At 40.9% G+C, this 15,872-nt stretch overlaps 1 protein-coding gene across 1 annotated transcript; it reads right to left on the bottom strand.

Moving 5' to 3' along the window:
* Positions 1-3,705: 3,705 nt before the first annotated feature.
* On the bottom strand, positions 3,706-4,671 carry LOC142419702 (olfactory receptor 6B1-like). The gene has a single exon (XM_075522947.1). It carries the CDS (start codon positions 4,636-4,638, stop codon positions 3,706-3,708), a length of 933 nt encoding a protein of 310 aa, XP_075379062.1. The 5' UTR covers positions 4,639-4,671.
* Between the last annotated feature and the right edge of the window lie 11,201 nt (positions 4,672-15,872).

Genomic DNA, 15,872 nt, shown 5'->3' with positions numbered 1-15,872 from the left:
GAATCAACCCCTGCACTTCCCCTGCTACCACGTAAACCCAATACACAGGTACAGCACCACATAAGGATGCAGGGTACAGGATCACACTGGTCTAAAAGAGATTTGCCCAAAATCTTGTAAATGTGAATCATTTTGCAACAATTGACCCAGTGGCCATGGAGAGACTGGCATAATTGAATTGCTAGAGTTAAACTTCTCACATATAATCACGTATATGGGAATAGTTCAGCTCAGTTTTTAGGATCTAAGTTTAGTTGTCTTACATATATGTTCCCAGGTGTAATGTGAGGATTAAGTTCAGTTATCAAATGTTTAGTGCTATTCAAGAACCCCTAAAGTTTCCAAGACTTCTTCACAGCACTGTCAAACATGACATAGGACTTATGAAAAAATCACATTTTCCTTGAGCAGCAGCTGGAGATCATGGGATAATCTTGGATCATCTAAAATTGTGCTAGAATATTCTCTTCAGACAACTGAATAACACCCTAGAGATATACTCAGTGCCTACGGAGCAATTGGACTTACACTAAAGTAGGTAATGACATATGGCCATCTAGAATAGAATAGAATAGAATAGAATAGAATAGAATAGAATAGAATAGAATAGTTCAGTTGGAAGGGATGTACAATGATCATCCAGTCCAATTGCCTGACCATTTCAGGGCTGACCAAAAGTTAAAGCATGTTGTTAAGAACATTGTCCAAATGCCTCTTAAACACTGACAGGCTTGGGGCATCGACCACCTCTCTAGGCAGCTTGTTCCAGTGTTTGTTCCATCCCCTCCTCAGGAATCTGTAGAGAGCAATGAGGTCACCCCTCAGCCTCCTTTTTTCCAAGGTAGACAAACCCAAAGTTCTTAGTCGCTCCTCACAGGACATGCTTTCCAGTCTTTTCACCAGCTTTTTTGCCCTCCTCTGGACACATTCAAGGACCTTCACATCCTTCTTAAATTGTTGGACCCAGAACTGTACACAGTATTCAAGGCGAGGCCACACAAATGCTAAAAACAGCGGGTTAATCAACTGTTTTACAGGCTGGTTGTACTGTGTTTGATGCACCCCAGTATGCAGTTTGCCCTCTTGGCTGCCAGGGCACACTGCTGACTCATATTGAGACTGCTGTCAGCCAGCACCCCCAGATGCCTTTCTGCAGGCCTGGTATCCAGCCACTCCTCTCCCAGTTTATATTTGTGCCCGGCATTACTCCGTCCCAGGTGCAGAATCCAGCACTTGGACTTATTAAATTTCATGCCATTGATGAGTACCCAATGCTCCAGTCTATCTAGATCCCCCTGCAAGGCCTCTTGTCCCTTGAGCCAGTCAACAGCACCTCCCAGTTTAGTATCATCAGGAAATTTGCTAATGGTGCATTCAACTCCTGCACTAGATCATTGATAAATATATTGAACAGACCGGCCCTAGAATTGAGCCCTGAGGAACACCCCTGTTTACTGGTCACTGGATTTCACTGTACTTCACTGATTGCACTGATTGGATCCCCGTCATCTGCCAAATGGCAGTTTAGACATTTAGGGCTCAATAGGTAGAGATCAGCAGCTAGTGTCCTCTAGTATATCCTATAGTATTTGAAACCATTACACATGCCAACAGATATGACTCAACACTTAAGAAATATCCAGAACCTGCTGTAGCTTGAGCATCTCAACTGTCACTAGACACTGATTTCTAGGCAATCAAATTGTGCATCTGTATATTGACTCTGCATTTTAGACACTTAAATTTAAGACATCTGAATTCTTACTCTCATAACATTTTTCATGTGTTTAAACATGTGTATTTTCCATATCATTTGAGATATTCTAGTGTGTCTCAGAGGCCTGGAAGATAGAACACAATATCTATGGGAGACTTACACTCTTTTGATGTGACAAATGGAGGACTAGAATATCCTAGTGGCACCTGATCCCTTTCATATTGTGATAACACAGTATTATATATGAGATCTGTTTGCCCTAATGTGCGATAATGTATGTATGGATGTGCTTTCAGGAACTGCATCTTTAAACAGTTATGAGTCAGTCTGACCACAGTAGATTTTCCTGTCATTCAGTGTTGTGAACTACAGTGTAACAGGGAGAGGTAAACGTATCCAGAGAATTATTTAATCCAGAAAACTGTAGCAGATTGATGCATGGATTGCGACAGAGGATAAATCGAAGACCCTTTATTGAAATATTACATGGCTTATATACTTTCTAATTGTTTGTACATGCGCTACTGAGAGAACTCTTATTGGTTTATATGTCTTGTTCAGGCGTCCTTCATGTGTCCCTTCAGCTAATACGATTGGCTATCTTTTTGCAACTTTGCAGTTCCTTTCTTCACAACAAAAATCACGCGCTTGCCTATCTCCCTCCAATCCCATCTACCCCTGCTCCTGACACACAGCCTCCTTCCCTCGGACATGACCCGGACCCTCAGTACTTCAATCTTGTTAACCCTTTCCCTCCCGCTATGCCTAATTCCTCCTCAGAAAACTAAGTTCCTATAAAAAATTATTAACTTCAACTTCTGGAGTTGCCAATTTCTGTTTATCATACTTTTGCCACCTGTGTTTTGCACCTGAAGGTGCTGGTTCATTACCATACCAGTAAGAAAGGCACTCACACTCTGTGAAATATCACTTGAAATGCCACTTATGGGAGCTAACACTATAATGAAAAACAGGTTGTTACAGATAATCCTACATCCTTTCAGATGCTGGGAACCCTGAGCTGTGCAGCATCAAATGGATCAGGGAACAGTATGCTGCGCAGATCCGTCTGTGGAAATGTTATCCACTTTTGGTCACTCAAGCCATTACAGGGAACAATTGTTCCCTTAAAAGAGAATAATTCTATCCAGCATTCCTACTGTCAAACATAAAGGATGTTCACATAAGAAGTTCTTGCTGCACTTTTATGTGAAGAGAAAGGCACACAAGTGGAGCAATCACAGGTACCAAGTGGGAGCTGATTGCAGGCTATACTGTTAAATTTAACTTAAGCAAAGCTTATCCTGCAGCCAATGGATATGCACAGCACAACAAAGGCCTGAAGGCCAAGCTGTACATGCAGCAAAGCATATGCCTGGGCCTACTCAGGTTAAACATCACATGGATCACTAATTCCTCAGTGTACAATGGTTTTCAAGTCAGGTTTACTACACACTACCATATGCCAAACATGAGGTCGTGTGAAGGTATGGCTATACAAATAGTATAGATACAGCAAGAATAACATTTTCTGTATACAGTAAGATTGTGATAGAATAAGGAAGTCAGCCTATTTTTTGACAGGTGTTTTAGCTCTCTTTAACTGTGTCTCTAGGGATTTGGCCAACTGTTTCTCAATGATATCCAACATTCCTACATGGGTTTGAAAATTATAAATCTAGGTTTTAGGATTTTCAAAAGGAAATTATACATAAGCAAGGCTCTAGTATGACTAATTATATTGCTATTATAGCAGAATAATTTACAGCCAGGTGTAGTTCAGTCATCAAGCACCCTCATGAATGGGAAGGAGACACTTCCACATAGAAACAATGACACAATTTCTTCCTTGCCAGACTTCAGTGCAGCGAGACAGTGATGACTGAGTCAGCAATGAACAAGCTGTAGTGCGCTTACTCAACTACATTTCAAGAAGGAAACTTCTCACTACTGTCCATGTTCCTCTGTATCCTTAGCCTAGGAACTTATCAGTGTGCAGAGCAGCTTGTACCTATGACCTTTCTCAGAATCTCTTTCACCTCCTTGTTCCTCAGGCAATAGATTAGAGGGTTCAGTGCTGGAGTGAATACAGCATAAAAGACAGACACTATTTTGTTGAGGTTGAATGGATGGATCCTCCTGGGCCTGGCGTACATGAAGAGAGTGGCTGAGAAAAAGATAATGACCACAGTGAAATGGGAGGTACAAGTGGAAAAGGCTTTTCTCCGTCCTTGGGCTGAAGGCATACACAAGATAGTTGACAAGATACAGCAGTAAGAGAAAACAATGATCAAGAGAGGTATCAGCAGGACCACCAAGGCTAATACAAAGTCCACAGTCTCTGCAAGGGACATGTCAGTGCAGGAAAGGTTCAGGACTGGAGATATGTCACAGAAGAAGTGGTTTATGACTTGTGGACCACAAAATGTGAGGCGTGAAATAAAAGACACCTTGACCAAGGAAATGGAAAAGCCTCCTGCCCATGAGAGAATTGACAGCTGAAAGCACAACTTGTGCGTCATGATGGCTGGGTAGCGCAGGGGATGGCAGACAGCCAAATAGCGGTCATAGGCCATTACAGCCAAGAGGACACATTCAGTGCACATAAGGGAGATAAAGAAGTATAACTGGGTCATGCAGCTGGAGAATGAGATGGTGATGCTCTGTGACCAGAACCCAAACAAAAGCCTAGGCAATGTTACTGAGACGTACCAAATCTCCAGGAAGGACAAGTTCCCCAGGAAATAATACATGGGCTTTTGGAGGTGATGGTTCCTTTTCACCACAAAGATGATGATTGCATTCTCAGTGATTGTTACCATGTAGGTGACCAGAAAGACCAGGTAAAGTAAGAACTGGACCTGCAGCCTATAGGAAAATCCCAGAAGAATGAACTCATTGATAGTAGTTTGGTTCTTCATTCCACATTGGGTGCCCACAGCTATCCCTGCAAGTGTCAAAGCAGAAGAAAAAGAAAATGTAAGAGTTCCAACAAAGCAAGTTTGTGTGAAGAATTAGGGCACTTAGTAAACTGTTTCCTGTGGAAATTTTTTATAAAGTAGAACCAACATTACTTAGAAGAAAGAAAGAAAGAGAGAGGGACACATGTCTGTTTCCAATGACTTGTTAGTTTGCTTTCAATAGCAACACTGGAAAAACAACACAAAACTTAGCAAAAAAAGCTCCAGAAGACATCTGTAATGCACACTATTTTCCTGTAGGATGGAGAATGGAAGAACACAGACACTCTGGCTGCTGACATTCACATTGCTGAAAACAGGACCACAAAAGTTCAGGTAGTATATAGATAAAAAAGGCTAAACATAGATGTAATACTAATTGAACACAGTTTTGAAAATGTTGGACTTTCTTCATTTCCTATTAGGAAGTTATCCACCCCTGTATTTTTCAGTGACAGCGGTGAGGTTTATCAGAAGAGACTGCTATAGACATTACAACTCTCTTAACTGTAGATTTTAGGAGTTTATGTTTAAGCAAGAAATTTTTAGTGAATCTAAACACTGGCTCCTCCCATGGGTGGTTCATCTAACTTGTATTAAACACCTCTCTGAGAGAGAAGAATAATTCTTTCTCATTTTCAATTTGCACTTAGCTCTGATTTAGACATCTATCTAGTCGATGGTTTAACTTCAATAACTTAAAGTAGATAGTGCATGTTTCTATTCTATTGACTGTTTTGCTCTAGAATCCTTTTATAATCTATGGATATCTGCTTAAGGCATTAATTAAGCCTTGGTAGCCTAGAGTATAATATTGTCTTTAGACATATCTCCTTCCAAAACACATCACATATTTGCACTCTAGAAATTCCTGTTTCTCCTAATGGACATTTTAGTGATCCTTGACTGACCTTGAAGTAGTTGTCTGTACCGTAAATAATTTAAGATGGAGTAGGTGAGGTTTATTCTTATTGCTTTTAAGGGAAATGAGAGCAAATAATGAACACATAAATATACCTCATTCCAATCTACTTACTTTTAGATTTTACAGCTCATTAACATATGCATATTTGTGTATGCATGAGAGAAAAAGATGTCTGTACAAAAGATGCCTTGATCTATTCAGAACAGTAACATACTCTTTAGCTATTTTCTTTCATCACCTACCTGAACATGTGTGGTACTTTGACTAGTTAAGGGATGACAAATGTGACTGGAGACAAGGAACAAAGCTTTGGCAGTTTCTTTCTCAAAATATGAAAACAGAAGACTTTCAGGAAATGGCAAGCAGGATACCTTTTTGATACCTTTTGTCCATCCAAAAGGAAAAAAAATCCCTTTCTACAGAACAAGTCCTGAGCAAGTTCTAAGATGCAAAGGAGATTCTGAGCAAAAAACCATTCTCTATAGAGAATAGCAGTGACTGTCTAAAGCTCAGTGAAGAGTTAAAATGGCACAAGAGATCATCAAGCATCTGCCCCCACATTCAGCCCCTACAGTGCTCCTTCTATCCTGTCTCTCCTACTCATGTCTTCTTAATGAACTTAATAAAAAGAACTGTACATCTTCCAATTAGAAAAGTCATTTGTCAAAAAGAATAGACACTGATGTGATACAATCAGAGGGTATTTTTGGATTTGCAAAACACACTGGGTGTCTTTGTATTTACAAGGCACACTTACAGAACATCAAAATCAAGGCAACGAATGGCAAGGCAAGAAAATTTTTTTTTTAGAAAAATTTTTTAGAAAATTTTTTAAGAAAAAAATTTTTCTTAATAAAAATGCTTTTTTATTAAGATGGAAAATTTAATGGAAAGACTTGATGTGTTTTGCTATTATTCTTGACTTGCAGGTATAGTCCCTCATTATACATCTGACAGTTTACATGAAAATGTATGGGATGGGATAATCAAGAAGAATTGGTTTTTGAAGTATTCAGCCCAATAATTTACACCGTAATGGATATATGATTTCCTGATTTATTTATCTGTTACTATAAGAAAGCATTAAGACTTACCAATTCAGGATTTCCGGGTATGCATGTGGCCTTTAAGCTTTTGTAATGAGCAGTGGATCAGATGTATTTTTTCTAACCTACCTGAAAGGTTGTCCTTTAAAGGACTCTGTCTTTTTCAGGGAAAGCTCCCTTGTACAAAAAGGCCCGAACTAATAAAGTCCTCTGCCAGTTAAAGAAATGAAAGGGGAGAGGAAGCTTATTATCTCTAATTATCTCCAATAATTATCTCCAGATGTTAATTTATACATGTAATTGTATGTAGTAGAAACAGAGTCTGAAATGAGATCAGGGGAATATAGACCATAACAGAAACTATACCTGTCATGCTTTGTACAGAATAACAAGTGTTCTTTCTCTAAAATATATTAGGAAGACAAGACTAGGTAGGAATTATATTTGCTGAAATGTTTCAGAATTCTGCAGTGTTATTTTGAATAAAAAGAGACATTCTGAGATGCATTTTTTTCTTTTTAAAAAAAATCTCCTTCAGTTTACACATCTAAACATTGAAGATGCAGGAATTTATTCATGTTTAAGAAATCTACCTGTACAGCACAGGTAGTCAAAGCACTCGGCAACATGAAATTTCATTTAAAAAAAACCCAACGCAAACCAAAACAAGACATTCTTTGCTGGACCAATTCTCTGCTTATACGAAAAAACAGTGAGAGATGGAAAGATTATACCAAACATTTTACTTTTCACTTGAAACAATGTAAATTTCAAAGCTTTGAGAATAATTAGTAAGTAAATGATCAATTGCAATTGTTCCCCAACTGATTTTTTTTTTTTTTTTTAATACAAAGTGTTTTTTCTACCAAAGAAAAACTGAGGTGGCATTGTTTTAAGAATTCTGGGGAATGTCTTTCAAAGCTTTTTACTCTTGTGTGATTTTTTTCTCTCCTGTAAACACTATTTTCCATTAAAAAATGACAACAGGATTTCAAACAAAATCTAAAGTTTGATGGACCAACCTGTAGTTCTTTCTTGCCCATTTTGAAGATGGATGCAATATTTGCATTTTGGTGGCTTTGCAGACTTCCCCTCATTTCCATGACCTCATTTCTCTTCAAAGAGAGCAAAGTTAATTAAATGAAGCTATTTGGAACCAGGTTCAAAACAAGTGAAGTAAAGCAGTCTTTTTACAAAAGTTTATCAGTTAGAATGAGTTAGATTAGTTAGCATAACTGACAGCATTAGCAGGTGAAGTATAACTGAATTTTGCCTTAGTACAATTAGACAAAATATGATTAACCAAAATAGCTTAGTGTGCTCAAGAAAATACATAGCCAAACTATTCAAACAAGATGTTAATCAAAAAAGAATGCAAAACTCTTCAGAAATGGCTGGGAAAAACAGGTTGTGAAAGCCAATAATGGTGACAGCATACCAGAGACCACCAGTGCAATTTGAAAGGACACATCACCAACGTGGTATTCCTTACCCAGTCCTATTACTAAGGACACTTAGGAATGTCTGGATTATCCAGGAGTACTTGATAGACTTCACAGGGGAAGAACCACTGGGATCCACAACCACATCTCCAGGAAAATCCCATGTCTTTGTACCAACATAATATACAGCATGGCAGGACCTACAACACTATCTTGCCCAATGTCTCCCTAGGACTGCATTTTCTTTCTCCCACACAATGGGGAGGCTGCATAAAAAACCCACTGTGCTAACCCACTTGGCTTCTCTCTCTCTCTGTCATCTCTCGCCAAAAACAGGTAAGTTGGGTCATTCGTAAAATTGCATATATCAGTGATGAAACTGTTCTGGTATCCAAATCCATTTAGACCTACACTGTCATTTGGTCTTAAACCATGACAGAAGGATAGCTGGAGCTGCACAACTCCTTTCCAAACAACATTGTAGATGCAAAAAGTTCACATTAGTTCAAAGGAAGATTGAATAAATATTTGGAAGAATAGTCTGTTGAGGATTACATAGCAGACAACAAAAATCAGGTTCAAAAAAATCAAAAAGTAGCCAGATAGTATACTCAGATGACATGACATATATATGCTTGCCCAGTCTTTGTTTCTATGGGCAATTTTTTCTGGTCACTGTTTCAGAATAGATAGAGGACTAAACTCATCCTTCTTCTGACACTGTAGAACTGTTCCTGTGATGAAAAGAATAGTGGTATAGAATTTTACCTATTTCTCCATTACCCATTCTGGGATCATAAATTGTTAGATGTTAACATTTTTCATCTGGATATTTAAAATCAGATGAAATAACAATATTTCTCTTTCCTTTAAAACTGACCTGAAGATTTGATAGTAACTTATAGTTAGTTAAGAATGATAGGTTATGTGATAAAAAGCTTCTCTCCACACATATAGAGGAGCACAGAGAAAGAATGACGGGGGGGGAGGGAAGTACAAATAACCTAAAAAAGCTCTTCATCATGCTATCACAGGACAGCAATCAGCCCCATTGTCCAGGTGGAAAATTCATCAAGATGAGTCAATAGAAAGGTTCTTATGCGATGCAGGGGAAGAGCACTTTGACATTGTAAAAGACTTATTATGGGATGTTTCTGGGGGGAACCAAAAGGGACACATTAAGCTGATTTAGGGAGGAACAAGGATGGGAAAATAGAGAGATATGGGAATATAAGGGCATATTGGGTGTAGGTGGCAAGACTTTAGTAGCAGGGGGGGGTGTAGGTGTGGTCTCTGTGACAAGAGGCCAGGGGCTTCCCCATGCAGGATATAGCTAGGTCCAGATGGCTGCAAATATACCCAACACTGACCAATGCTGAGCCCATCAGTGATATCTGAGGCACCTCTGTGAAAACATGTTTACGAAAGGGCAAGAAACATCAGACAGAGAGAGGAGGAGGGAAAAAAGAGTGAGAAACAGAAGAGTAAACAGCAAGGTCAGAGAAGGAAGAGGAGGAGGAGGTGCTCTGTGACGCCAGAGCAGATATCCACTACAGCCTGTGGGGAGTCCATGCAGAGCAACTTTCCTGAAAGGAACCGCAGCCCATTGAGAACACATGCCAGGACAGATTTTTTTCCTGAAGATCTACAACCCATGGGAAGCATCCACACTGGAGCTGGGGAAAAGTGTGAGAGGGAAGGAGTACTAGAGGGAAATCGTTATGTTATGCCCTCCCCCATCCCACCCTGCACTGCTCAGGGAGGGGTAGAGGAGTATGGAGTGATGGAGTGAAATTGAGATTGGAAGAGGGGAGAGAAAAGGTGTTTTAACATTTGTTTATCACTACCCAAACCTATTTTAATTGTCAATAAATTAAGTTGTGTCTGTTTTACCCATAATACTAACCAGTAAGGAATGTCCCTGTCTTTTTTACACTACAATGGTAACTGGTAAGCAATTTCCCTGTCTTCATCTCAACCCATGAGCTTTCTTACCCTATTTTATCACAACATCGCTCAATTATTTTATGACTTTATGATCTCTAATGCACTGGCAGATATGGCTTTACTTTTACTGTAAACTTCAGGAGTAAAAGTAATGGCAAGGAAGGTTATCCCATGGAGACTAAAATGGAAGCAGGTGCCAGTGAAAACATGACCTAATCCTACCCACACTGTTGATACACATTGTAAATGTCTACATATGGACAGATTAATCAAATCCCCTTGTCTCACAGAGAGATAATAAATTGTGTCCCAGGTCTGGAGTTCTGTGCTGCACACAAGTGCATGCCAACCTTGATAATGGGCTCAAATTTAGATGTCAAAGGCTCTGGAAACAAACTTAAACACAACTGTCAAAGGCATTATACACATCCCTACTGATTAGCCTGATTTCTAGTTAGTTGATTAGTCTTGACAACAGACTGTAATGGCTGATTTGCTGATCACTCAAGAGGCATTTGACACAAAACACTGTGTTTATCAAGGCATTGATGAATGACCTATTCAACCAACTATTTTTTGTTTTGATTCTTGTCTCTTAACACTTAGAACAGTTTTTGTACTGTGAAAGCTGCATTTTGAAATATTAATAGAATATAATATTTCCTATATGCCTATATGTAAGCCATTAGATATAAAAAGAAATCTGAGTGTGGAATTAACACAGCTAGGTTTGCATACCTAAAATATAAATATCTGTATCTGAACTAATGACTTTTATGTTCCTTGCTGTCAATCAAGAAAAGGAGACTTTTCAATGTAGTAGATCATCTAATCCTGTAGAAGACATGAACAGATCATCAGTTTATTCATGACCTGAAAGTAAAAATTTTTCTTCACTGATGTGGTGGTTTGACCTTGGCTCGTGGTCAGGTGCCCACCAAGCTGGTCTATCACTCCCATTCCTCAACTAGACAGGAGAGAGAAAGTACGATGAAAGGCTCGTGGGTCGAGATAAGGACAGGGACATCACTCAGCAATTACTGTCATGGACGAAATAGAGTTGACTTGGGGAAATTAATTTAATTTATTGCCAATCGAATCAGAGTAGGATAATAAGAAATAAGAACAAATCTAAAAAACACCTTCCTCCCAACCGTCCCTTCTTCCCAGGCTCACATTCACTCCTGACTTCTCTACCTCCTTCCCCCAAGTGTCGCAGGGGGATGGGAAATGTCAGTTGCCTGATGGTCTTTCTTCCTCATGCTCTTCCCCTGCTCCAGCATGGAGTCCCTCCCATGGGAGACAGTCCTTCATGAAATTCTCCAATGTGGGTCCTTCCCTTGGGCTGCAGTTATTCCAGAACTGCTCAAGCATAGGTCCTTTCCACGGGGTGCAGTCCTTCAGGAACAGACTGCTCCAGTGTGGGTGTCCCACAGGGTCATAGTTCCTGCCAGGAGCCTGCACCAGCGTGGGCTCTCCACAGAGTCACAGCTTCCTTCAGGGCACATCCACCTGCTCCATTATGGGGTCCTCCACAGGCTGCAGGATGGATATCTGCTCCACTATGGACCTCCATGGGCTGCAGGGGGGCAACCTGCATCATGACGGTCTTCACCAGGGACTGCAGGAGAATCTCTGCTCTGGCACCTGGACCACCTTCTCCTCCTCCTTCTTCACTGACCTTGGTGTCTGCAGAGTTGTTTCTCTCACATATTCTCACTTTTCTCTCTCAGCTGCTGTTGCACAGTGTCTTTCACCGTTTCTTAAATATGTTATCATAGAGGCACTGCCCATGTTGCTGATTGGCTCAGCTTTTGCCAGCAACAGGTCCATCTTGAAGCCAGCTAGAACTGGCTCTGTCCAACATGAGGACAGCTTCTGGCATCTTCTCACAGAAGCCACCCCTGCAGCCCACATCTGCTACCAAAACCTTGCTACATAAACCCAATACAACTGAGTATACTGAGACGGTGGAGTTCAGGTTCCTGAGGGGAGGGAGGATAAAAAGCAAGCTCACCAACCCTGGACTTCAGGAGAGCAGACTTTGGCCTCTTCAAAGATCCACTCATAAGAGTTCCCTGGCATAAGGCCATAGAGGGAAGAGGGGCCCAAGAAGACTGGTTGATATTCAGGGATCACCTCCTTCAAGCTCAAGAGCAGTTCATCCCAATGGGCAGAAAGTCAGGCAAAAATGCCAGGAAGCCTGTGTGGATGAACAAGGAGCTGTTGGCAAAATTCAAATGCAGAAAGGAAGTATGCAGAGGATGGAAGCAAGGACAGGTAACCTGGGAGGAATATAGAAACATTGTCCAAGCACCCAGGGATGAAGTAGGAAAGTTAAAGCCCAAATGAACTTGAATCTGGCCAGGTATGTCAAAGACAGCAAGAAGGGTTCCTATAAGCACATAGGAGACAAAAGGAAGGCAAAGGAAAATAGGAGCCCATCGCTGAATGAGGTGCAGGACCTGATGACACAGAACATGGAAAAGGCTGAAGTACTGAATGCTTTCTTTGCCTCAGTCTCAACTAATAAGACTGGCCTTCAGGAATCCCAGGTCCCAGAGACCAGGGGGAAAGGCTGGAGCAAGGAAGATGTACGCTTGCTGGAAGAGGATCAGGTCAGGGAATACTTAAGCAAACTGCATTTACATAAGTCCATGGGCCCTGATGGGATGCATCCACAAGTGCTGAGGGAGCTGGCAGATGTCACTGCAAGGACACTCTCAATAATCTTTGGTGAATCATAGTGACTGGAAGATGTGCCCGAAGAATGGAGGAAAGCAAATGTCACCCCCATCTTCAAGAAGGGCAAGAAGGAGGACCCAGGGAAGTACAGGCCAGTCAGCCTCACCTCGATCCCTGGAAAGGAAATGGAGCATCTAATTCTGGAAACCATTTCAAGGCACATGAAAGACAAGAAAATCATCAGGAGTAGTCACCATGACTTCACTTAGGGGAAGTCATGCTTGACCCAACTTGATAACCAGCTTCTGTGATGAAATGATTGGCCTGGCAGATGAAGGGAGAGCACTGGATATTATTTACCTATACTTCATAAGGCTTTCAACACTGTCTCCCGTTAGATCCTCACAGAGGAGCTGTTGATGTATGGGCTGGATGAACAGACAGTGAGGTGGATTGAAAACTGGCTGAATGGCTGGGTCCAGAGGGTGGTGATCAGCAGCATGAAGTCTAGTTGGAGGCCAGATACTAGCGGTCTACCCCAGGGATCTATACTGGGTCCAGTCCTGTGCAACATCTTCATTAATGATTTGGATGATGGGATAGGGTTGCAAACTCAGCAAGTTTGCAGATGACACAAAACTGGGAGGAGCAGCTGATACACCAGAGTGTTGTGCTGCCATCCAGAGGGATCTCAACAGGATGGAGAAATGGGCTAACAAGAACCTCTTAAAGTTCAACAATGGGAAGTGCAAAATCCTGCACATGGGGAGGAATAAACCCATGCACAAATATATGCTGGTGGCAACCCAGCTGGAAAGCAGCTTTGCAGAGAAGGACCTGGGGATCCTGTTGGACACCAAGTTGAACATGAGTCAGCAATTTTCCTTTGCTGCAAAGAAGGTGTCTCATTCGCTTCATATAGATACTGTATATATTCATATAAGTAAACTATCATATCTACTGTTATATTATTGATAAGTTTGCTTCACTAATGGTAAGTTGTAGTAATTGGTCATAGTACATAACTACTTGGATGTTGTTGTTATTGCATGTACTACAATATTGATTGATACCATACTATTGATTGATAATATATTATTGATTGCTGATAGTAATTTGTAATAGCTTGATATATATTAATTCATATTTGCTTTATTAATTATAGGTATATTTGCTAGTGGTGATTTTTGTGGTAGTTTACTTGCTAGTGGTGATTTTTTTAGTATTTGTCATAATCTGCAATAAAGAAATGTAGAAGATAAAAGTGTCCATCTCCTTGTTTATTACAGAATCCTGTGATCCCGTGGTCACAATCTCTACAGTCCTGCAGGCTGAATAAACCTTTAGGTTGTGACAGAAGGCTAATGGTATCCTGGGCTGGATCAGACAAAGTATTGCCAGCAGGTGGAGGGAGGATCTTTCCCCTTTATTCAGCACTGGTGAGGTCACGCCTGGAGTACTAGGCTCCCTAGTACAAGAGAGACATGGACACACTGGAGAGAGTCCAACAAAAGGCCACAAGGATGATGAAGGGACTAGAGCATCTCTCCTATGAGATAAGGCTGAGAGAGCTGGGACTGTTCAGCCTGGAGAAGAGAAGGCTCGAGGGGTAACTTATCAATGTATAGAAATACCTGAAGGAAGGGTGCAAAGAAGACAGAGCCAGGCTCTTTTCAGTGGTGCCCAGTGCCAGGACAAGAGGCAATAGGCAGAAACCAAAACACAGGAGGTTCCCTCTGAACAACAGGAAACACTTTTTTACTGTGAGGGTGACTGAGCACTGGAACAGGTTGCCCAGAGAGGTGGTGGTGTCTCCCTCCTTGGAGATATTCAATAGCTGTCTGGACATGGTCCTGGGTAACAGGCTCTAGGCAACCCTGCTTGAACAGGGGGCTTGGTCCAGATGATCTCCAGAGGTCTCTTCCAACCTCAACCAGTCTGTGAGCCATAAAGGGGTCTTGTGTGCACATGTGTGTGTGTCTTGGAGTTAAGCAACATAACCAGTGATAAAAACACTATATATATATACACTATATATATATATATATATATAAAAAGAGATATTTTATATTAATCCCACCTTACCTGTCTGAAATGGATGCAGAGGCCCAGAGATTGCAAAGGACTAGATCAAGAGACCTCTCAAATCCCTTATCAATTACCACACTCTGGATAGCAAATCATTTTGCAAGCTTCACGTGAATCGCTGTTACTTATAATGCTTGTTGTTGAGAACTTTATGAGACCATCAAAATGGAAAAATAAACTTGTTGCTTCTGGGAATCTTCCTATCCATATATATCTCCAGAGATCACTTGAAAACCCAAAGGATTACAAATAAATATATCTTCTTCCCAAAGCAAGATAAACAGCTACACTCAGTTTCTCTGCAGAAAAACAAAAACAAAAAAACCCACAGACATTCTTGGTCTATCCAGTCAGTGAGTTCTCCTTAAAAATGAATCTAGTCAGATGGGTTTTATCCTCATGGCTTGGAATGATATACACACTGAATCTTTCAGGACATACAGAATGAAGCTCAGTCCCTCATAGCAATATTCCCTCCTCCTCGGAGGCAGTAGGTTCCTGGTCACTGTCTGGGGAGAATAGGTGATGGTACCTAGAACAGAACAAGGAGGCAATGACAAAACAAAAAAAACATTATGACTAGAACTGTAAAACAAAGTTAACAGAATACATATTTGTGGTGCCAAACTAGTGATGAGGATGTACATGAAGTGGCTCAGGAGAGATGTCCAGACTCATGTCAGTCAGGGATCTATTAACTCTGAAGAACTGTGGATGATCTCCATTTCATAAGAACCAATGGAACTGTGTCTGCTTTTCACTGGAGGTTGTTGACAGCTGCTGTTAGAGATTGACAAGTGTAGTGTCAAGATAGCTGCAATTCAGCTAGTTCTCTTTTGGCGTGAGGTGTCTACATCATCATGTCGTCTCTGCTCCAGCCAGTATTTAGGCCCTCTGACAAGACACTTAGTCTCATCTTCCTCTGTTTGCACATATTACCTTCCCCTGCTCTCAGCTGCTTTTGATCACCCCTTCCACCTTTGTAACCACCTTTGTTAGCCTCTATGCCCTAGCTGCTCTCACCTATTACCCCCCAGTCACAGTACTCACCTGCAATGCTTT

Source organism: Mycteria americana, chromosome 22, assembly GCF_035582795.1.
Source record: "Mycteria americana isolate JAX WOST 10 ecotype Jacksonville Zoo and Gardens chromosome 22, USCA_MyAme_1.0, whole genome shotgun sequence".
NCBI classification, from domain to species: Eukaryota; Metazoa; Chordata; class Aves; order Ciconiiformes; family Ciconiidae; genus Mycteria; species Mycteria americana.
This window is presented reverse-complemented; position numbering and strand designations above follow the sequence as displayed.

Excerpts from the sequence above, each read along its gene's own strand:
- LOC142419702 (XM_075522947.1), bottom strand. The coding sequence starts at position 4,638 with ATGAAGAACCAAACTACTATCAATGAGTTCATTCTTCTGGGATTTTCC.